Here is a 24822-nt window from a genome sequence, read left to right on the forward strand (position 1 = left end):
AATCAAAGATAATAGCGCTGCTTAGATTTGCATGCATTATCTTTGATCATCGATGCAGAAAAGCCCTGCGCTGTCCCGGCGCTATTTTTAGGGTGCTGTTTGGAACAGCGCAGGGCTTTTGATCATGAGGGCCTAAGTGACTTGCCCAAGATCACAAGGAGGAGTAGCAGTGGGATTTGAACCAGCCACCTCTGGATTGCACGACCAGTGCTCTAACCACTAGGCCACTCGACAACTGTTCACATTCTGGGAGCTGGGAGGGAGAGAAGGTCAGAAAGGGGGGGAGGTTGTTGATGTTCCAGGGGAGTGGGAGAAAGCGATAGAGGGAGGATTGGAAGCAGGTTGTTGATTTTCTGGGGGTGGGAAAGAGGATCAGAAAGGGAGAGGGGATTGGAACAATTCAGGCCGATACCTAGAAATTATGCGACTGCCAGGCAATATTCAGTGCCGGTGCTCGCATATCTAAGTGGATATAGGACTGCTTTTTGCCAGTTATTGTAATTCATATCCACTTTCTCTTCCCCATCACCTACCTGTTAAATAATCACAACAGTTTTACATATGTATGCACCAAAACCTAGAACTCTCTACCAAAAGACTTAAAAGGAATGAACAATTACCTAACATTCTGAAAACAATTGAAAGCTCATCTCTTCAGGAAGTTCCTTCCCAATGAAATTACATAGCCAAGGAGATCCCGGCCACCACACCACATCACACAATCACAGACATAATTGGAACCAGGCTTGCAATGACCCTCACTACTTGATACTTGTCGACCTAAGCTAATTGTAAGCCACATTGAACTTACCACTAGGCTGGAAAATGGGGGGTACAAATGCAGAAAATAAATAAATAACATGAATAGTTTGACCGATATTCAAAGCGAGTTAACCAGCCAGGAACTGTTGCTGAACGGTTAACTTGTTTATATGTGGCTATCTGCTCATTTTCAGCAGCACTTAGTGGCACAGAAAACAACAGGCACTGCTAGTGGTGTCTAAAAATCAGGAACCTCTTTGGCCACCAGCATAAGGGGGGGGCCTGGGCATTTGAGGCCCCCACCCCCATAGCTACGCCACTGGTGTTGACATTTGCAGCTACTCTGAGGCAGGTCTAGTTTATAGTTTTTTTGCATCTATACCGCCTTTACTAACTGGCAGGGCAAATCAATTTACAATTTAGGTGAGACTTCCTTTTTACCAGCTGCAGTAAAAGAGGGCATCGGCGTGCATGTAAAACACGTACCGACGCCAGCACCAGCCCCCTTTTCCCACAGCTTGGTAAAAGGGGCTCATAAATTTTACTGTTTTACAATCTCCACGCATACTTACGTATATACTCACACACTGATCAGTAAAGTACACAGCTTATGTCAAAACATGAGTTTTGTACTGATCAGTATTTTGAAAAAGGTCATTTACACTTGTGTGTGTGGCTACATCCAGGTAAAAATGAGTAAAGTACTACTAAAGTGAGTGTGTACTTTACCACTTAAAGTACACACCTTCTTATAAAATTAACCTCGTGGACCATAATTCTATAAACTTATTTAAGTGTCTACAATGCACCTACTTGGAGCCTATCCTTTAAAGAAAAGCAAGCACCTTCTTTTCTTCACAGTATGTCAGCGTAACATGCTAAGAGCACCGGTTAAATCGCTTTGAAATCAACCCCTTCGATTACTGCATTATTGTCCTTTCTGCTGTCCTTTAATCCAAGCAACACATCAGCATCTTGTAGGCCAGACTACCTGCTCTTCATGAGTTTTTACTACAAGTTATAAATTGTCTTTTATATGAGAAATTGTAGAAGAATTAGAGTTCTATATTTCGATAATGGTTGACAGCTAAAGGCCAGGTTTAAAACTAGTTTCCTTATTCAGTCAAGAAGAGTTTTGATACTAGCAAAGCAAGGTAAGGTTTTGTTTTTACCACCTAGATGCTTTCTAAAATCCTTATTTTAGGTGCAGTGCTATTTATTTTAATATGGCTTATTTCCACGTACTGCTTCTAATATAATGTTTTTGTTCCTAGGCAGTTGACATTCTGTTGCAGCATGGAGCCTATGTAAATATTCAAGATGCAGTGTTTTTCACACCTTTACATATTGCATCATACCACGGTCATGAACAGGTAAACCGTGAAGTTAATGTTAATTAGTGCAAATACTTCTCAAAGAGTGCACATTATATACGAAGAGCATACAGTATTATAGTATACACTCTTTTGAAACAATGGAAGTTTTTACAGAAGAGTGAACACATTTTTATATCACTCCCATAACAAAAAAAATTAAACAAACAAACCAGGAATGTGTCTCAGTTCCCCACTTAATGATATAGAGCATTCTTTGTTTAAAAACATGCCTAAAGCTCCGTTTGGCTTTACCAGCTGCTTTGTGTTCCCATCCAGTAATTTTAGCTACATACTGGGTATTACGGATGTTGGATCAAAGGTCAGACGTCCTTTGGAGGAAATCAAGGACAATGCCTCTTTGGTGTAGTACTGGATTTTGTATCCAATGGAAAAGTTTAAGTTGAACCTGGCAACGCAGAGACATTTAGATCTTAGACTGTATATTGAAAGGTGATTACGTAATATTTTCCCCTATCTTCAGGCTAAATTTATCTTCAAAATGCTATTCCTAATGGTTACAATCAGGGCTTTTTTTGAGGGGGTACTGAGTACTGGCAGCTTTTCCATTGCCTGCTAAAATTGACCCATGAACCTCTAGTTTTAATGAAAGAGCTCAGGCTCTACACACCAATTCTGCCGTCAGAGATTCTGTGACTGGTTGCAGGGGGCCTGGCTATTGTCGGGTGGGTCCCTCATTGATCTCTCCACCCTTGAAGGGTGGCCTAGCATTTGAGTACCAGCACCTTTTTTGCTAGAAAAAATGCACTGGTTACAATTATTAAATTGTATATGGAGTGCCAACATATTAATCCTAACTTTGGAAGGTGTACCAGGAATTATGTCCATTTGTAGGAAAGTTTTGGTATCCTCTATGGTTGCTTCTAATTTTTATACAATGCTTTGTACGGCAGCTACCAAACCCTGTATTCGCACTGAAAATGTTTGGAAAAAGGATTGTGATGGTGTGCTTGATACTACTACTTGGGATTGGATCTGGAAAAGTTCAATTCAGTCCTTATTATGTATCTTCTGTTCTTAACACAGACATCTTTCTTTATTCTGCATAGAGCAGTTTGGACGACCTATAAAGTTGCCAAGTTGTCAGGCCAAACTAATGCTCAATATTGGTTTTGTCAACATGAGATAGGAATATTCTTTCATATGTTATGTTACTGTTCTCTGCTTTGAGGATATTGGCAGAGAATATAGGGGAAGCGTAGTGCTATTTTTCAGCTTACTGAACCAATACATTTTAATTTGGAAATCCTCTGGCTTGTCACAGAGTATTGCCAAACTTTATTGAAGACTTTTTGATTCATTAATCGCCTTGGCTCTTCAAGTTATTTTACTCAATTGAAAAGACATTTTGGCTATTGATTATATTATATGATGGAATATGGTTTGTCATACTGCTAAATGTAAAGCTGTAGCTGCTGATTGTCTCAATCACATTCAGTGCTATCACAAGATGTGGGAACACTTAAATGTTATTTTTAAATTGCCTTCACCTCACTTGTAATGTTCATTCGCAATTTCTGTGCACATTTTACTTGCTATGTTATGGGTTATTTATTATTGTTGCGTGCATTTCTAATAAAATGTGGAACTAAAATCAAACAAATAAAACAAAAATTCTCTTAGACAACATAGAAAACAAGAAACAAAATGAAATATTTTGGGCTACTTACCCCTAGTGGCTACCTCTTCTCCAGAATTGCCTCAGATGGAAAAGGGAATTCCCAGCTTGGCAAACCTACTAGATATGATGCCTAAACTGTGCTTCTTTTTATGGGCTAGTAGAGATTATGGATTGATGATTCATGCAATTCAAACAGCCTAATTTACAAAAGCTTTTTTTTTTTTTTTTCAAATGTTGTGACTATGGGGAAACAAAAAAGTTTAGTAAAGCAAAAACACTGGAACCTTGTTTTTAAGAAAATAAAAAGCAAAAGGAACAAAAGGAAACCAGTATTGCTACAAACACTGGTGAAGCCAGATCTCCAATTTCATGTGGACCTGCCACCAAAATATCCTCTTAGCAGCCTTTCCCCACCCCTGCCCCCCTCCCTTCACCAGTGAACTCCCCGACCCTAGCTCAACTGAAAATATTGAGGGGCCCTATTACAAAGTGGCGGTAAGCTCAACGCAGGCTTACTGCACATTAATCTGGAGCCACCGCTGGCCCAACATGGACACCAACGGTAGTTCCCAGCCTCAGTGCACACTATTTCCCGTGCTGGGGAAAATAGGGCTGTATTTTTTTAGCATCAGGCAGCACCGTGCGCTACCTGGTTACCACCGGGTTAGCGTGGGGAGCCCTTACTACCACCCCAATGGGTAAGTGCTCTCCCTCGAATGGCCACCTGGTAAAAGCAATTTTATCGCATGGCCATATTTTCAGCCTCTTTTACCCGCTGCAGTAAAAATGGCCACCGCGCACAGCGAAATCAGCCCCTGCTACTAGCGTAGGGCCCTTATTACTGCAATTTGGTAAAAGGACCCCTAAATACCTGAGCTGGCGGGAATCCCCTCCAGCTGAAGAGCTTCTCAAAGGTGTCCTGAACTTTCTCCCTCACATCTCAGCAGTTAGCAGCAGCTTTACCCCCCCCCCCCCCCTGTTTACTAAGCCACACTAGCCGCCGCCTCGTAGCAATGCCTACAGAGCCCAGTGAAAGTGAACGGGCTTGTCGGCATTAGTGCACAGCAGTTGCTAGCACAGCTTAGTAGATCGGGGGGGGGGGGGGTATGTGACTTGCATACTCGCTCAGTTTTCATGCATATAGCATGTACTAGCATCAGACATCTCATTAAAGCTGCCACTGACTGTTGAGCTGCGGAGGAGAAAGTTCAAGACACCCTTGAGGAGCTCTGCAGCTGGCAGGGCTTTAGCATCCCCACCAGCTGCAAGGACAGTGTGCACTTCATTTGTGGGTCTGAATCCAAAGTAGGTGGGCCCCAGCCCACCTGAGCCTACTGATGGCTACATCACTGGTTACAAAAGACTTTTGTGTTCAAAAGATATAAGACAATAGAGAGGGAAGAAGACAGGGGAGTATATCTGGAAAGGAAGAGTTAAACAGGTTAGGTAGTCAGAAGAGCAAAAGGGCAAATGGAGAATTAATCCACCTCGGGTAGAATCTGTCAGTACCTCAATACTAGGCACCTGGTGCCTCCACCTGAAGAAAAAGGATGTTAGCAGATAATCCAAATAAGTGTGACTGTGAACAAGGCTGGCAAAAAAAAGTTTAAAAGTTTATTCAACTTGCTTGGATTTATTAACTCTTTGAAATGTAATCATTTAAAAAACAAGGCTCTCTTATATTTCATTCGTATAAAACATCAGTTAATCATTCAGTCAATTTCGGTAACTATCGCAGTGTAATATTGCCAACTAAATAAGGAATAGTGATATTGGCCCTCATGTCTCATTATTTGACATCCCCATTCTTTTTCCCCACTATGCCCCAAGTCTCATCCATAAGTCTGACTACAACTGGACTGGTGGCTGCTGGGAGAATCTGTGGTGCCTGGCCTGGCCTGCCATTGTTGCCATGGTGTACCATTGCCTCTGCATCACCAGACATCCCTCCTGCCTGGAAGGGGTGATGCTCCATCGCCTTTCCATCACAAGGCTTCCCTCTCAACTAGATGGGGCAGAGGCTAGGTGTGGCACCATGGGAATGACTACAGTACGTTCTCTGCTTCCCCTGACTTCACAACCTGGCTACGCTTCTGAGATGGCATGTTTCCCTGCTGGGTCTGCTGCTGGAACCTGCAGCTCCACCCAAGTTGCCTGGGGCTGTCTGCCACTGCAGCCCTACCTCCAAGTTGTGTCCTCCAGGTGCCACCTCTTTGCTACTACAGCTCTACCTCTGGGCTGTGTCCTCCAGGTGCTGCTTCTCCACTGCTACAGCTCCACCTCTGGGTGCCACGTCTCTTTCTCGATAGCTCCACCTCTGTACTGTGTCCTATGGGGGCTGTCTCTCCTCCTTCAGGAGAGGTTTCTATTGGCATGGTCCAAGGCTCAGTATCTGTAGCTGTTTATTGGAGTCCAGCTCTTGATAATTCCACCTCACGATCTCGTGGAAAATAGTTCAGCTTTTCCAGCCTGGAGGAACTTCTACTCTCTCAGCCAAAATGTCAAGAGTCAGATAGAGACAACAGTACAAGGTTTAATTTTTTTTTGTTGTTTTTTTGAATACATTAATAGCTGTGCAGCCAAGGCAAAGAAGCCCTTATTTGTGGTGAAGTGTTTGCCCCCCCCCCCCCCCCCCCCCCATTGAATACATTTCTGCCATCTCCTTGAAATATAAATATATTCCAATACATACATTCTGATTCTTCACTCTTCAGCTTTAATGTTTATCATCATCTATGTGCTTAGATAATAGTAGTATGTGTTTTTCTCACAGCAGTGACAAGTCAGCAGTTTGCATGTTCCACCCCTGCTGTCCCCTCTACTCTGGCAACAACAATTACCTAGTGAGCCACTGATGTATCAGATTATAGCTTGCATCTTCTGCTCTCCTATGCTGGCAGTTTATTCCAACCTCTAGAACTGCCCTTTCCTTTACTTCCTCAAAATAGATTACTCCAGCAAAATAATCCTTCATCTTCCCAAAACCTCTGGGAGGGTGGGGGGTGAGGGGCTGGAGATACAGTTAGGTCTCAGGTCACCACATTTAATCAATGCAAGATTGTCAAACAGTGTGACAAGACAGAAGCATGAACCAGGGTACGTTACAGCATTCAAGAAAAAGGTATAGCCAGCAAAAAAAAGAAGATACCACATCTATTCTATAGTACTGTGTACAGTTCTGGAGGCTGCAGCAGCTCTGAAAGCAATCATACTAAGAACGTGTGGCATTTTTATGATAAGAGATTCTACTTTTAAATTGCCAGCTTGACTGCTTGCATCTTTGTCTATGGAATAGGGGCTCAAAATAGTTTTAGCAGACAGTAGCCTGGGGCTTCTTGGCACTGCAATCCATTTCACTGGAAAACAATGAGACAAAAACAGATGAAATTCATCCCTAACATAACATTTTCAAGGCAGTTAATTTTGCAGTTCTTGCTAAATTCTTGACTACTAACATACAGATTCTATATATGGCGACCAAAATTGTACACGCAAATTTGGGTGTATGCCCAATTTGAGCGTGCAGTTTAATTGAGTAATGAGCCGATAACTAGCAATAATTGGGTGCTAACAACAAATTATTACAGTTAATTGGTTCCAATTAGGATTTATGCATGCATTTTGCTAGTCCAAAGGTTTTCAGCCCAGTCCTTGGGATATCCTGAAAACCCCGACTGGCTAGGTGTGTCCCGAGGACTAGGTTGAAAACCTCTGTGCTGGTCTATAAGAAGAGTGCACAAATTGCGCAACTGAAAAGGGGGCATGGCCATGGAAGGGGCATGGGTGGGTCAAGGGCATGCACTAAAAAAGCGCAGTATTATAGATTATGGGGGATCTAAACCTAATTTACATGTGAAGATTTACACCAGCTTTCTGTTGGTATAAATCCTTGTGCCCAAAGTTGGGCATTTATCCCAACACTACGTGCTACTGTAAATGTTGCCCACCTCAGAGCGCCCTTTATAGAATAGCACTTAACCCCCCCCCCCCCGGATTCTATTTATCACGCCTAGTGTTCTGTGCTGAAATCTAAGTGTATTCTAAACAACGTGTGTAACTTAATTGGCTTAACAAGCTAATCAGCATTGATAGCAGCACTTAATGAGCAATAATGAGTACTAATTGGCAATAATTAGAATTTACACGCACAACTCGCTAAGCATATTCTGTAACACAAAGCACCTAAATTCTAATGTGTGCAGCCAAAAAGGGGTGTGGTTATGGGTGTTTCATGGGCATTCCAAAATTTACATGCACTGTTACAGAATATGCCCCTCTGCGCCTAAACCTACGTGCTGGTATTACACTATGTTTTCCTTGTTCTAAATGGATGCGCGTAATTCTAGGCACTGGGATATCAACTAAGCATATTCTACATACCGTGCCTAAATCTAGGTGCCGCTTATAGAATATGCTTAGGTGGAAATTTGTCCCGCGTGGATTTTTTCAGGCTCCATATATAGAATCTGGCCCTTAGCACGCATTTTTTTCAACGCCAAAATTTGAGCACTATTTACTGAATCTAGACCTAAAAGGGCAACTTTATAAAGAAGTATGTATGTTCGTTTTAGGGTATTTAAGTCATTTAGGCACAAATGTGGCCACATACATATCTAAATGAGTTCTTACAAAATACTGACCAGCTCAAAAGTACATGCTGTAAAATGATGGCACATAGGGTTTCTTTTACAAAGCCACGCTACCGATTCTCAGTGTGGCAAATGAGAGGAAGCCCATTCAATTCCTATGGGCTTCCTCTCATTTGCCGCGCAGGAATTGCTAGTGCGGCTTTGTAAAAGAAGCCAATAGTTTGCCAGAGGGGATGCACAGGGATGAAGTTTGGCTGGAGAATGGACAGTGTGCAAGTGTGTTGTCCATAGATTATAACTTACACTTGTACTTGAAAAATATTGATGTGGACATTTTCAACAGCCCCATTAAATGTCCATGCCTGCCTTTAGACTATTATTTTATACAGATAAGTAAGCACCTACTTCCTTAATAAAATGGGCTTAACGTGGGTACCTTAAAAGGTGCTTTATCTAAACACCCTCTTACAAAATTACTTTCAAAATGTTTGACTTGAATGTATACATGGTGGGAAGAAACTATCATCTCTTTTGTGAAATACTTGAGAGCTGCACTTTAATGCAAATTAATCACTGGATTTACTGAAACATTTAGGTTGCCCGTCTCCTGCTGAAGTTTGGTGCAGATGTGAATGTAAGTGGAGAGGTCGGAGACAGGCCCCTGCACTTAGCTTCAGCTAAAGGGTATCTCAGCATCGCAAAACTCTTAATGGAAGAAGGAAGCAAGGCAGACGGTAAGGCACTTGAGAAACACAACATTTTCACCATGTTTTTCAGAACCTTACAGGTTTTCTCATTTGGAATATTGGAATATGCCAACATGCTGTGCAAGACACTATAGTGCTTTTTTCAAGAAAGTCCTACTTTAATAGGCTACAAATGGTTGCACAGAATTGGTTTTGATCCCTCTCTTTGGAGCAGGGGCATAGCCAGACACCCGATTTTGGGTGGGCCTGGGCCCAAGATGGGTGGGCAGAAGTATTCCGCAAGTGATTTGGTCTCTCCCTCTCTCACCTGCATGCCATATGGTCTCTCACCCTGCCCCCCCCCCCCCAGCATACCTTTTAAATAGCAGATTTTCACTGGTAGCGAGCAGCAACTAATACACACTGCTCATGTTGGCCCCACACCCTTCCCTCTGATGCAACTTCCTGAGAATACATCATAGAAAAGGCTGTGGGGCCGGTGTGAACAGTATGTATCAGTCACTGCTCACTGCAGGCGGTGATCTGCTATTTACAAGGTATGCAGGAGAGACAGTTGTTGGGAGTTTTCAGCTGCTAGGGCTTGGGGAATCCCTGCTTGGGGATGTGCTGCTACTGGGTGGGCCTGAGCCCAAAATGGGTGGGCCTGGGCCCACCCGAGCCCACCCTTGGCTACGCCACTGCTTTGGAGACAAAGATCATTTGTTAAAACAATATACTTTAGAGTTTAAGGATGTGTAACTGGAAAAAAAAGCAGACTAAAGTGATTGTGTGTGTGTTTGATCAATAAATATAAATAGAAGTTTATGAAATCTGGGAACAGAAATCCTTCTCTTTAATGATCCAGTTAGTTATTATTTAGCCAGGGGTTCTCTGGACAAAATTTAAACATTTTAATATAGGACGGGAAAGAAGCATATCGGGGGAGTGATGCTATTTATTAATTTCATTGGTCAGTCAAGGTAGTTGGATTCAGTACAATAGGTAGAATTATTCACCTCTAAGGTGTCAATTCTGTAAACTGGCACCTCATTTTAGACACCAAAAAGGAGTGTGCTTAACCATTATAAAATACTAGAGCAAAGCCACATTGGCACGTCAGAAGTTGGGCATGCCTGCTTACAACAGATCAAGCAATGTAAGTGGGCAGCAAAAGGGGCCCTTTTACTAAGCAGTGGTAAGCCCACCATGAGCTTACCATGCACCAATCCAGAACTACCACCGGGCTACCACAGGAGCCCGACGGTAATTCCTACCCCTAGCGCGTGCCATTTCCGGCACTACAAAACTATCATCTATTTTGTAGCACCAGAACTTAACCGGCGGATATTGGTGCTGTCTGGTTACCATTGGGTTAGCGCGGGAGCCGTTACTGCCATCTTAGTGGGTGGGTATCAGTTGCACACGCATGCAGGGGCTTTGCTATGGGGGGGGGGGCCTGGGCCCTCGCAAATTTCATCCGGGCCCGTGGTTTGGCTGGCGGGGGTCCCCAACCCCCGCCAGCCGAAGCCTTCTTCAGCGCCAGTCTCCTGTGCAGCCGAGAGAGACTGACCAGGGGAAGGCTGGAGGGGGAGCATGAGAGAGACCGGGTGAAGGCGAGAGAGAGAGAGAGAGAGAGATGGGACCCAGGCCAAGGTGATAAGTGAAACAAAGAGGCAGTTGCCTCTTTGCTTCACCTATCAAGGTAGTGCTGTCAAACAGCTGTCAGAATGCTTTGGGAAGGGAGGCTGCTGTCTCTGCCAGTGATTTGCAAAGGCACCTTGAGGAACTGATTTACTAAAGTTTCTTTGCCCAGGGACACAGAATAGGAAATGAGCCTTAGTAAATTAGTTTCTGAAAGAGCTACTGCTGATCTGGCAGGGGATTCCCATCCCTATTCTCCCCCTGCCCTACCCACAAAGAAAAAAATAAAATTTATTGTGGACAATGTTGAAAGGACAGGAAGGAGATGCAAGAGGTCTCAGCTGCTGGCTGCTGTTTTGGGCTGGGTCCTAGATTTAATGAAAATTTGTCGAGGCCTGGTGTAGATTATTATTGGGTCTTCAGTTCTTCTCTCTAGTCATTAACTGATGGCTATGCCCTTTCTATCAGTCATTATTGCTTATTTAACTAAATAAAGTAGCAAGAAGGAATAATGTTCTGAAATACTGACCTTTTTAATGTTAGATATGTTGATTGGTTAGTCAATCTCAAATCAGTGAGATTATTAACTTGGAAACCACATCGTTAGAAAAGTTAGGTAATAAAATTGCTAAGGACTGTAAAGGTCAAAATGCTGAATTACTTTGATAAAATTCATGAAATCTTCACAGTTCCACTTCTTCACAACTGTGTCATAGACTGTAATAAAACCCAAAATATCCATCGTTGATTAATTTTCATTATAAAGATGTTACGCACAATACTGTGTTGCAATCTCTATATACTGCTATCTCATCCTTCTTCAACAATATGTTTATTAAAACAATTTGGAAGAAATCCTATTACAGCTATTCTACAAATTGGCACCCTAATACCATGTGCCTGGTGCCAATTCTATAATGGCATCTGGGTACCAAGATTTTATAATGGAGTACTAGCATAAGTCAACATTAGTGCACCCATGTTTAGGCGCTCATACTTACGCCATGTCATTAGCAGGCATAAATTGGCATGCCTAGGTGTTCTAAGTGACACACATAATTTATAGTGTTCACTAGGGGACACGCCCATGGCCCACCTGTGCTCTGCCTACATATTTGCCCCCTTCACAGTTAGGAGTTATGGCATTTAGGTGCTGCCTTATAGAATAGCTTCTAGTGCACGTGGAGGGGCATTTTCAATAGACCGTCTAAATCAGAATTTGGACGTTTTACACAGAACATTCAAATTCTGAACAGGAAAGAAGGTAATTTTTGAAAAAGATGAACGTCTATCTTTTGTTTTCGAAAATACTATGGACGATTTGTTTTTTTGAACGTTTTGTGATTTAGGCGTTTTGATTTTTGGGCTATTTAAAAAAAAAAAAAAAACGTCCAAGTGCAAAATGTCCAAAATCAAGCCATTGGGATGTAGGAGGAGCCAGCATTTTTAGTAGACTGGTCCCCCTGACATCCCAGGACAGCAATAGGGCACCCTAGGGGGCACTGCAGTGGACTTCATAAACTGCTCCCAAGTACACATCTGACTATTGCTCCCTTACCTTCTGTGCTGAGCCCCCCAAAACCCACCCCAAAAACACTACCCCCAACTGTATACCACTATCATAGTCCTTACAGGTGAAGGGGGCACCCATATGTAGGTACAGTGGGTTTCTGGTCAGTTTTAGAGGGCTCATAGTTTCCTCCACAGGTGTAACAAACAGGTAGGGGGAGGTAGGAGCCTGGGTCCACCTGTCTGAAGTGCACTGCACCTACTACTAAACTACTCCAGGTACCTACATGCTGCTGTAATGGACCTGAGTATGACATCTGACGCTGGCATAGAGGCTTGCAAGTAATGTTCTTAATCACAATTTTTTGAGGTGAGAGGGGGTTAGTGACCAGTGGGGGATTAAGGGGAGGTCATCCCTGATTCCCTTCAGTGGTCATCTGGTCATTTGGGTCACCTTTTTGTGCCTTATTCGTAATGAAAACAGGTCTAGCTCAAAACGTCTAAGTTCTAGTCTTGGACAATTTTGTTTTGTTCCATTATGGCTGAAAAACATCTAAGTCTTAGGAACGCCCAAGTTCCACCTTGAACACGCCCCTGGCACACCCCCTTGAGATTTAGACGTCCTTCTGACGGACCAGATAAAAATGTCTAAAAAGAGGTTTTGAAAATAGTGATTTGAACGTTTTTGTGACATAAACGTCCAAATGCAGACATGTCGCTTTTTGGACGTTTTTCTCTTTTGAAAATGAGCCCCAAAGGCACCTATCAATTAATGGTGCCTTTGACATGCATAAGTGGCACATATATTTAGATCACTATCCTGCTTATAATCGAACAAGAAAAACGCCCAAGTTCCGACCTAAATCGGGAGATGGACGTTTATCTCACAAAAACGAATAACGCGGTATAATCGAAAGCCGAACTTGGACGTTTTCAACTGCACTCCATCGCGGAAGCGTACAAAGTTGACGGGGGCGTGTCGGAGGCGTGGTGAACGCGGGACTGGGGCATGGTTATCACCCGAACAGAGATGGGCGCCTTTCGCCGATAATGGAAAAAAAGTATGCGTTTGTAGCTAGAATTTAGGGCACTTTTCCTGGACCCTGTTTTTTCACAAATAAGGCCCCCAAAAAGTGCCCTAAATGACCAGATTACCACCAGAGGGAATCGGGGATGACCTCCCCTGACTCCCCCAGTGGTCACTAACCCCCTCCCACCACAAAAAATGATGTTTCACAACTTTTTATTTTCACCCTCACATGTCATACCCACCTCCCTGGCAGCAGTATGCAGGTCCCTGGAGCAGTTGTTAGGGGGTGCAGTGGACTTCAGGCAGGTGGACCCAGGCCCATCCCTCCCCCTACCTGTTACAATTGTGCTGCTTAATGCTTAGTCGTCCAACCCCCCAAACCCACTGTACCCACATGTAGGTGCCCCCCTTCACCCCTTAGGGCTATAGTAATGGTGTAGACTTGTGGGCAGTGGGTTTTGGGGGGGATTTGGGGGGCTCAACACACAAGGGAAGGGTGCTATGCACCTGGGAGCTCTTTAACTTTTTTTGTTTTTTTTTGTAAAAGTGCCCCCTAGGGTGCCCGGTTGGTGTCCTGGCATGTGAGGGGGACCAGTGCACTACGAATCCTGGCCCCTCCCATGAACAAATGCCTTGGATTTATTCGTTTTTGAGCTAGGTGCTTTCATTTTCCATTATCGCTGAAAAACAAAAACGCCCAGCTCACAAATTGTCGAATAAAACATGGACGTCTATTTTTTTTGAAAATACGGTTCGGTCCGCCCCTTCACGGACCCGTTCTCGGAGATAAACGCCCATGGAGATAGACGTTTTCGTTCGATTATGCCCCTCCACATATAACAGGAAGAACAATACAGAAAAACAAAGTTAATCAACCTATATCTTACTATAAACTTGGAAACTCACTGTATCTATCTTTTTTGCTTATGCATTTATTCAGATATATTAATGTGTTATAAAATGTGCTCAGACCATACCCATTCAAACCATTATATCCCCAAGGGGAATATGTGGTAGTATCACAGATGGAACCATCATTGAACATTTAATGTCCCCCTCCAAAATATGTATGTACATACACCAAAGTCAACTCGAGAGTATTCACCACACATGTATATATAGCCAAATCCTGTATAATAAATTGCATGTATATTACGCTAAGCTGAATATAAAGCTACATGTGCTACATCTAAATATAGCTAAATACACAGAACTACTTTGCAGTATTGTACATTTCTAAATAAACACGCAGTGTTAAATAAAATATTAAGGAGATATGCAATGATAAGTAACAACCAAATAAACTCCCCACATATGCTGCTTTACCCCGACTACATGCAATATAATCGCTTATCTAACAGAGTAAATATAATCACTTCCCATGAGGATATTGTGCTCGTGTTTGTGCTTCAATAAAAACCATATCAGCTGTTCCCTTTAACTCTGGCCGAGTTTCACAGATCTTCGTCAGAAAGGGAAACTTCAGATACAAACTTCTAAACTCATAACGGACATCAAAACTCTCGGGCAGGAACCCATCTGGAATCCTCCATCGCAGCGATTATGTAGTCGGGGTAAAGCAGCATACATATTTTGGAGGGGGACATTAAATATATATATAAGCTAAATTTGATCAGAGGGCGCTTGGATGTTCACATTATGAGAATAATATGGATCTTCACTATGACAAAATGAATAAGGGTGGATAAAATTCCTTCCCTTGCCAGTGAGGAGGGGCACTTCTGTTTCTTGTGCTGTGGTGAGAGTGCAACCCTATCTGCACACATGGGTATGCACAAGCCTACAGAAGGAATTCTTACTGGCAAGTTCAGTGCCGTCTCCATCTATCAAGACACTGGATCATACACCAGTCACAAGACTCTTTTCCATCTCTCTCTAGGACCTAAGGTAGGACTGTAGCAGATAAGGAGGGGTTCCTTGTCATGCCCACCTTAATCTTCTCTTTTGGAGGGATAAGGGAGGCAGATGAGTTTCTATAGACTTACATTGGTCATATCTGATCTTCTGGCCATTTGCTGTTCTCCTTTGGACTTTCTGGATCTTGGCTCTTCTGACTCACCTTGGTGTTTTCTGATGAAGCCCCCTTCTCCTTTTGTGTTACACATATCTGAATAATTAGCAAGCACAATATTTTCCATGACTATGAACAGAAACACTTTCTGTCAGTTATCCTATAGATATTCCTGAGGAAGAGCCAATGCTCTGAAATAAAATAATATGCAGAGGGATATCCTTGTATGGGGCAATGTGTGCTTGCTAATTTAACTATTTATACATTTGTGTTCTACTGAGGGCTGTCAGAAGCCCTGTGTGCCAATATTGGTTTTTTCCCTGGATAGTTACTTGTGTGGGATCTCCTTGCATATACTACCAGAGCTGTTACTTTTGTTGTCTTCTCTACTTTTTTTTTTGTTGTCTTTGGATTTTCATAGAGGTGGTTTCCTGTTTTTTTTTCTTTTTTTTGCTTCAACAAATAGTGTCACACCAAGTTGAGCAAAACTGGTGAGGCTGCCTTGATAAGACATTAGTAGCATATCACTTCCTAAGGGTCACATTGAGAGGCATAATCGAACGCGGACGCTCATCTCCATGGGTGCCTATCTCCGAGGACGGGTTCGCGAAGGGGCGGGACAGACCGTATTTTCGAAAAATATGGACGTCCATCTTCTGTTTCGATAATACGGTTGGTGCCGGGCAAATGCATCGGATTTGGGCGGATTTGAGATAGGCGGTATCGGTTTTCAGCGATAATGGAAACCAAAGCCGCCCAGCTCAAAAACGGACAACTCCAAGGCGTTTGGTCTTGGGAGGGGCCAGGATTCGTAGTGCACTGGTCCCCCTCACATGCCAGGACACCAACCGGGCACCCTAGGGGGCACTTGTAAAAAGTTTAAAAAAAAATTTAAAATACCTCCCAAGTCCATAGCTCCCTTACCTTGGTTGCTGAGCCCCCCAAATCCCCCCCAAAACCCACTCCCTACAACTCTACACCATTACCATAGCACTTATGGCTGAAGGGGGACAACTAGGAAACCTAAAGGTGGACAAAGCCATGGGACCGGACGGGATCCACCCCAGGATATTGAGGGAGCTCAGAGATGTTCTGGCTGGTCCTCTTAAAGATTTGTTTAATAAATCCTTGGAGACGGGAGAGGTTCCGTGCGATTGGAGAACGGCGGAGGTGGTCCCTCTTCACAAAAGTAGTGATAGGGAAGAAGCTGGAAACTACAGGCCGGTAAGCCTCACTTCGGTTATTGGAAAAGTAATGGAAGTGATGCTAAAGGACAGGATAGTGAATTTCCTGGAAGCCAATAAGTTGCAAGATCCGAAACAACATGGTTTTACCAAAAGGAAATCATGTCAAATGAATATCATTGAATTCTTTGACTGGGTGACTGGAGAATTGAATCAAGGACGTGTTATGGACGTAATCTACTTAGATTTCAGCAAAGCTTTTGACACGGTTCCCCACAGGAGGCTCTTGAATAAACTGGACAGGCTGAAGATAGGACCTGAAGTGGTGAACTGGATTAGGAACTGGTTGACGGACAGAAACCAGAGGGTGGTGGTGAATGGAATTCGCTCGGAGGAGGGGAAGGTGAGTAGTGGAGTGCCTCAGGGATCGGTGCTGGGACCGATTCTGTTCAATATATTTGTGAGTGATGTTGCCGAAGGGTTAGAAGGTAAAGTTTGCCTTTTTGTGGACGATACTAAGATTTGTAACAGAGTGGACACCGGGGAGGGAATGGAAAACATGAAAAAGGATCTGTGGAAACTAGAAGAATGGTCTAAGGTTTGGCAATTAAAATTCAATGCGAAGAAATGCAAAGTGATGCACTTAGGGAGTAGAAATCCACGGGAGAAGTATGTGTTAGGCGGGGAGAGTCTGATAGTTACGGACGGGGAGAGGGATCTTGGGTGATAGTATCTGAAGATCTGAAGGCGACGAAACAGTGTGACAAGGTGGTGGCCGTAGCCAGAAGGTTGCTAGGCTGTATAGAGAGAGGTGTGACCAGCAGAAGAAAGGAGGTGTTGATGCCCATGTACAAGTCATTGGTGAGGCCCCACCTGGAGTATTGTGTTCAGTTTGGGAGGCCGTATCTTGCTAAGGATGTAAAAAAAAATTGAAGCGGTGCAAAGGAAAGCTAAAAAAATGATATGGGATTTGCGTTACAAAATGTATGAGGAGAGACTTGCTGACCTGAACATGTATACCCTGGAGGAAAGGAGAAACAGGGGTGATATAATACAGACGATCAAATATTTGAAAGGCATTAATCCGCAAACGAACCTGTTCCAGAAATGGGAAGGCGGTAGAACTAGAGGACATGAAATGAGGTTGAAGGGGGGCAGACTCAAGAAAAATGTCAGGAAGTATTTTTTTCACGGAAAGATTGGTGGATACTTGGAATGCCCTCCCGCAGGAGGTGGTGGAGATGAAAACGGTAACAGAATTCAAAAATGTGTGGGATAAACATAAAGGAATCCTGTTCAGAAGGAATGGATCCTCAGAAGCTTAGCGGAGATTGGGTGGCAGCACTGGTGGTTGGGAGGCAGGGCTAGTGGTTGGGAGGCGGGGCTAGTACTGGGCAGACTTCTAAAGTCTGTGCCCTGAAAATGGTAGATACAAATCAAGGTCAGTTATACATATAAAGTAGCGCATATGAGTTTATCTTGTTGGCCAGACTGGATGGACCGTACAAGTCTTTTTCTTCCGTCACCTACTATGTTTCTATGTTACTATGCTATCACAGGGATTTATTAAACCAAAGTGATGTACAGCAGGGGCAGTTTAACATAAAACTCTCAATTTTTTTTGTTGACAGCATAACAGTAGTAAAATAACCAAATATAAACATAAATACGATCAATGCGGTAAACTCCCTACCTCTCTACCCTCATCTCCCCTTACATTCCTACCCGTAACCTCCGTTCTCAAGACAAATCCCTCCTGTCAGTACCCTTCTCCACCACCGCCAACTCCAGGCTCCACCCTTTCTGCCTCGCCTCACCCCATGCCTGGAATAATCTCCCTGAGCCCATACGCCAGGCCCCCTCCCTGCCCATCTTCAAAGCCTTGCTCAAAACCCACCTCTTCAATGTCGCCTTCGGCACCTAACCATCATACCTCTATTCAGGAAACCTGGACTGCCCCTACTTGACATTTCGCCCTTTAGATTGTAAGCTCCTTGGAGCAGGGACTGTCCTTTATGTCAATTTATGTTAATCTGTACCGCGCTGCGTAACCCTAGTAGCGCTCTAGAAATGTTAAGTAGTAGTAGTAGTAGTTGGCAAATTGAAACCTAGTAATAGTTTTTGCTTTTATCTGATCATATTCTAGTGAATGCTCAAGACAATGAAGACCATGTTCCCCTGCATTTCTGCTCCCGATTTGGACACTACGAAATAGTGAAGTATCTGCTGCAGAGTAGTTCTGAGGTGCAGCCTCATGTGGTTAACATTTATGGTGATACACCTTTACACCTGTGAGTATAGCAAAGGGTAAGCTTCCTCAGTCATTTAAATTGACCTAATCAGTTTTCGTGAACAGGCATTTTCTTGCTTTCTTTCTAGTGCTTGCTACAATGGAAAATTTGAAGTGGTGAAAGAATTAATCCAGCTTTCAGGAGCAGAAAGCCTGGCAAAGGAAAATATTTTCAGTGAAACTGCTTTTCATAGGTAATAATAAGTGGGGAAAGATTTTTCTTCCAACCAGTGTGTGTGTGTTGAGATTTTTTTTCTCTCTTTTGAAAATGAGCCCCTTAATCTCTGTCTTTCCTTGCTAATTTTGGGTCACAAACTGTAGAAGTTTGCTCGGCACTGGTCCTACTTCCCAACTCCGAAGCCCACTCCAGCCCTGATCCTGATGTTAGCTTCTCTTTTATAGAATTATCCCTAATTGTTCACTAGATCACCTAAAGTTAGGCAGAGAGATGATGCACGCTACAAGCGGATTCTTTTTTTTTTTTTTTTAAATCATTTATTTATAATATTTCATTTTACAAGGATCACTTGCAAAACAGTAAAACAGAGATGATTGTACATTAAAACAATATTAGAAGAAAACAATCTCAACAAGATAAATGGATTTTATACAATCTTTCTCTTTCTTAGACCACAAAATAAATAGGGAGAGTGAAACAAGACAAGGAGATCAATTTAAGCAACAGCAAACAAAGAAAACGTGGTATTAACCCAATTATCCCCAGTTATTATTTATCTAAATCATTATTCCACATTGATCATCTGGTTGGTTTCTTCAAGACCATAACGGTGCATAGTCCATCAATTTCATTGGAAACATACTTATTGTCCAATATTAGTGAAAGTAATACACCCGATTTCATTTTTTTCCCTTTTAAAACCAGAAATTGTTTAACAATACAAACCCTTGAATCTCCAATCCAATTCCCGCTGATTAAAGTAATCCCAGTTTCACAGGCTTCACTCCTTTTGAATTAATATATTAAGAGGAATCATTTCAGAGGAAAAAAAAACATTAGGAGTCATACCCGGAACTCTGGGAAAACAACAATCTCGATATTAATCATCTACAACAATATTCATTTTGTTCAAATTTTTTCTGGTCTTTTATCATTTTCAAATCTTAACCGTTTCCTACTTCAGTAGAACTTCATTTGCTGTATATTCTCAAAGGATTCGATTAGATTATCCATGTGGCTCATTAACAAGACTATATCTGAAGCAAAGTCATTCTCTACTACCGTCAGGTCCTGGAGCACCCTCCAGATGACATTCAATGCAACCTCCACAGGAGCCAAAAACTCCAAGCTGATAACTCTTAAGGGTTTAGGAGTAGCACCGCCGACACGGGTTCAGCTGTAAACGACTTCCGTTTCAGCATACACTCCTGACTCACTCCTCCACTCCTTTGGGCATGGTGGTTAAATGATTTTTGAGCGATGAAGTTGTTTCCAGGTCCAAGAGCATCAACGCTCCTTCGTCGGCGCTAATCAAAGGACTCATCAACCCAGTCATCTATGGGCAGCTCGTCATACAGCGGTCCCACACTTGCTGCACAAGGGAAAAAATGCTGGTCATCGGCGGCTGACCCCCCCCATTGTCCCCTTCCTCTGTTAAGGCAACTGCAATTCAGAGAGGAAATTTCAAGTGAACAAAAACTGAACTTCAGAGGACAGCTGGGCCGTTGAGTGTACGAGCTTCAGGTCACCATCTTCCCCCTCTCCCTAATTTGGGACACTCTTTGTCTGGTTTCTCCTCAGAGGCCTGTCTGATATGGGTAACCCTTCAGCATAGCCCTCTGAGTCATTGAAACACGGAAGCCCCTCCACCACTTACAAGGTGGTGTCCCTTCGGAGGGGCTACAAGCGGATTCTATAATGGCAGTTGAGCCTGCAGTTGCCATTATAGAATACCATGTCCCACCCGCTGAATAGCATCCCTGTGTTCAGGGCCCGACCTGGTAGGAGCCCCCTGGGCCACCTCCACCGGTCTCTTATATGTATGGCGCCTGGTGCCTCTACCTGAGGTAAAAAGAGTTTTATCAGGTAAAATTTACCTTCTCTTTCTACATGAAAACTCCAGTAAACGCTTCTGTGAGTTTAACTCTCTTAGGATTTTTCACCCCTCTGTTGTCTGTGTCCTGCACTCCTGATAGGTTTCACAGAACTCTCCCCCTGAGCACAGAAATCACTCACTATTTACTCTCTGGCTGATATTCAGCACTATTTAACCGGACAGGAATGGCTCCTGGCCAGTTAAATAGCACTTTTCTAGTTAAGCTCCGATATATATATATATTTTTTGTTACATTTGTACCCCGTGCTTTCCCACTCATGGCAGGCTCAATGCGGCTTACATATTGTATACAGGTACTTATTTGTACCTGGGGCAATGGAGGGTTAAGTGACTTGCCCAGAGTCAGAAGGAGCTGCCTGTGCCTGAAGTGGGAATTGAACTCAGTTCCTCAGGACCAAAGTCCACCACCCTAACCACTAGGCCACTCCTCCACTCAACATAGTCAGTTATCTTTGCTGAATATTACTGCTTATCTCAAGGTTGTTCAACTTCATCCCTCAAGGGCTATAATCTGGAATTCATTGGCAGAGAATGTGGTAAAGGTGGTTAGCTTAGCAGAGTTTAAAAAGGGTCTGGACGGCTTCCTAAAAGAAAAGTCCATAGACCGTTATTAAATTGACTTGGGGAAAATCCACTGCTTATTTCTGTCAGGTTCTCAGGTTCAGAGCCCGTGGGGCTGGGCTCTGGAGCAAACGTGAGCCCTTGGGCTGCTGCCGAAGAGCGACAGCAGCAGGCAAAACCCACCAACCAACACTGGGTAAGCACACCGGCAGGGACTGCAGGCACTGCCCAGCGAACCGGAACACATGGACTGGAATCCCCCGGACTGGAGGACACAGGACTGGAACACTGGACTGCAATCCCCCGGACTGGAGGACACAGGACTGGAACACACACTGGACCGGAACACACTGGACTGGAGCACACTGGACTGGTCCACACAGCTTCACCTGCGCTTGGCCACTACCCTCCCCCAAGGGTTGAGCCCTTGGGTTCGAGTGGCCGGCAGGACTTACCGGATACCGGATGACACAGGGACCAGGACTGGAAACAGAAGTACTCCTAAACCTAAACTAAGTGCTCCCAAGCCCTAACCCAGCAGGAGTGTTCCTAACAGAAAACTGACAAAAGGACTTCCTATACTAAACAGGAGCTCCTAAGCCCTGCTCAACAAAGGGACTTCCTAAGCCCTAAACTAACAGAGCAGGGAACTATATACACAAGCTAACACAGGTGCTACTAAGCACCAAGCTACAAGCAGTGCTCTACAACTCTAAACTAACTAAGGTGCTCCTATGCACCAAACAACCAAAAGAGCTCCTAGCACTAAAAGGGAAGACAGGGAAGGCACAAGGAAAAAGCAGGAAAGCAAACACACGCTAGCAAAGGAGCTTCCTAAGCCCCCACCCTACAGCAGTGCACCACCGCACTAACCTAACCCAGGTTCCACTAAGCACCAAGCTACTGACGTACTTCTCACAGCGAACTGAAGTGCCTCTAGCAGCACCAAACCCAGAAGTACTTCTAACAGCAAACTGAAGTGCTTTCTACAGCACCCAAAACCCAAACAGCAAAGACTGCAATGCTCCCAAAAGCACAAACACCAGAAGTACTTCTGGTGTTTGTGCTTTTGGGAGCATTGCAGTCTTTGCTATGCTTAGAAGTACTTCTAACAGCAACAGAGCTTCCAAAGCCCTACACACAGCAATGCTTCCAAACCAAGAGGGAAAAGCAGGGGAACCACAAGGGAAAAGCAGGAAAGCTAAACACACAAACACCAGTGCACACTGCACTAACACTAACCTGGACCTTAGCAAAATCAAGCAGGGAAACTAGACACAAAGTCAGAAGTGCACACTGCACCACCCTACCTAAAGCAAACACAACCGTTGCAAAGGCTCTGAAGGAAACAACACCACTTCCTTATCAAGGCCCTCCCTGATGATGTCACACTCCCTAGACCTAGGCAAAAGCACACTGACCTAGAGAGGCCCAACCCACACCAATGCAACACCGTGAAGCACTTGAAGCCAGTACACCCAAAGAGAGGTAGAGCTAACTCAGTCTACCCACACAGCTGTAGTAAAGTAAAACAATTAACCCCATGCTGCTGGAAGCTGCCAGCACAGAGAGACAGAGCCAGCTCAGAAAGGACAGAGAAAAGAAACAGAAGCCAGCTAAGAAGCTGACCCCCAGGAAAGAGGTAAGTTTGAGAGGGGTTCTGACCCCAATCATAACAATTTCTGGGATAAACAACATAAAATGTATTGAGCTTTTTGGGGATCTTGTCAGGTATTTGTGACCTGGATTGTCCACTGTTGGAAACAGGATGCTGGGCATGATGGACCTTTGCTCTGTCCTAGTGTGGCAATACTTATGTACTTATGAATTTGTATAACATCAATCTATTTGCATCCCTTTCCTCCATTGTATGCAAATAGATCTCATGCATATTCATTGGGGAAATCTTGAAAACCCGACCTGTCAAGGGCCGAGGTTAGACACTCCTGGCTTAGCACATAGGAGGAGATTCCATATATGGCATCTAAAAAATCAATGCTGAAATCAGTGCCAACTAAGCATATTCTATAATCGGCACCTAGATTTAGGTGCTGATTATAGAATACGCTTAGTTGATATTTCAGTGCCGATATCTGTGCACATCCATTTACACCAATGAAAGCCTGGTGTAAATCTCAGCGCGTAGATTTAGGCGCACTGGATCATATTCTATAAATAGGCGCCTAAATTTTGGAACGCCCATGAAATGTCCATTTCCCTGCCCATATCCACGCCCCTTTTTGCCTCCATGTGTTAGAAGTTCGGTTCACATCGTTACAGAATACACTTAGCGAGTTGAGCGCCTAAATTCTAATCAGTGCTCATTATTGCTTGTTAAGTGCTGTTATCAGCGCTCATTAGCTTGTTAAGCCAATTAAGTTACATGCAGTGTTATAGAATCTACGCCGATTTTATTTGTTACATTGGTATCCCACATTTTCCCACCTATTTGCAGGATCAATGTGGCTTACAATTTTCCATCATGACTTATGTCATTTCAGAATACATATACAATTGGTAATATATATAGAATATGAATGCTAAATGAACAGTCGGGCAAAAAAAGGGAAAATATACAAATGGTTTCACGTATTGAACCTGGATTGCATATTAAAATTGAACAATACGGTATAGGGAGAGAGTAATCCTATTGTTAAGTAAATGATGCTGAATTACAGTTCCAATTAAAAGTCTTTATGGTATGTCGTATTAAAGAGATGTGTCTTCAGTGCCTTACGGAAGTTAATTGGCACCTAAATCTAAGCACACTATATAGAATCTGGGGGATAGCCACATTGAGCCTGCAAATAGATGGGAAAATGTGGGGTACAAATCTAAACTGGCTATGTTGTGCAATATAATTGGCTAACTGCAAATATTCAGCACATCGCCAGCTAAGTTTGACAGCTAAATCGTGCCGCGCAAATAGCAGGACTGTCTTTGGCCGCTATAAACTTAACTGGCTAATGCTGAATACTGACTTAGCCGGTTGTTTAAACTGGCCAACCCCCCCCCCCCCCCCGGATATTCAATGCTGGTCACAGGAAATGTCCGGTATTGAATATCCGAGCTCAGAGCCAATCGCAGGACATAGCCGACCTGCTTCCTGTGTGCTGAATATCAGCTGGTCTGTCCTCAGGAAAGCTCCTCCCCCTCCTTTCATGCATGGGTTGCTATGGAGAAGAGAAAAAGATCAGTGTTGCCAGGTGGCCAGTTTTACCGCCCAATTAGGCGGTTTTCCGCGACCCGCCGTGGGAAATTTTTTCCCGCGGCGGGTCGCGGTTTTTTGGGCTTCTTTTTTTTCTTTTCCGCGGTTTTTCGGGCGGGGGCGGGGGCGGGGTTAGTGACGTTTTGGGCGGGGTTAGTGGTGTTTTGGGCGGGGTTAGTGACGTGTTGGGCGGGGCCGGTGACGGGGGAGGCGGGGCCGGTGACGGGGGAGGCGGGGCCG

The 24822-nt window shown here is 43.7% G+C and overlaps 1 protein-coding gene across 1 annotated transcript in view; it reads left to right on the forward strand.

Moving 5' to 3' along the window:
• LOC115471773 (serine/threonine-protein kinase TNNI3K) overlaps nucleotides 1-24822 on the forward strand; it is a 262913-nt gene that overhangs the window by 55060 nt on the left and 183031 nt on the right. Inside the window, exons 6-9 of the mRNA XM_030205595.1 lie at nucleotides 2037-2135; nucleotides 8962-9100; nucleotides 18595-18739; nucleotides 18828-18932. Of these exons, the coding sequence (XP_030061455.1) occupies nucleotides 2037-2135; nucleotides 8962-9100; nucleotides 18595-18739; nucleotides 18828-18932 (488 nt within the window). The remainder of the gene's footprint in view (nucleotides 1-2036; nucleotides 2136-8961; nucleotides 9101-18594; nucleotides 18740-18827; nucleotides 18933-24822) is intronic.

Source organism: Microcaecilia unicolor, chromosome 6, assembly GCF_901765095.1.
Source record: "Microcaecilia unicolor chromosome 6, aMicUni1.1, whole genome shotgun sequence".
NCBI lineage: Eukaryota > Metazoa > Chordata > Amphibia > Gymnophiona > Siphonopidae > Microcaecilia > Microcaecilia unicolor.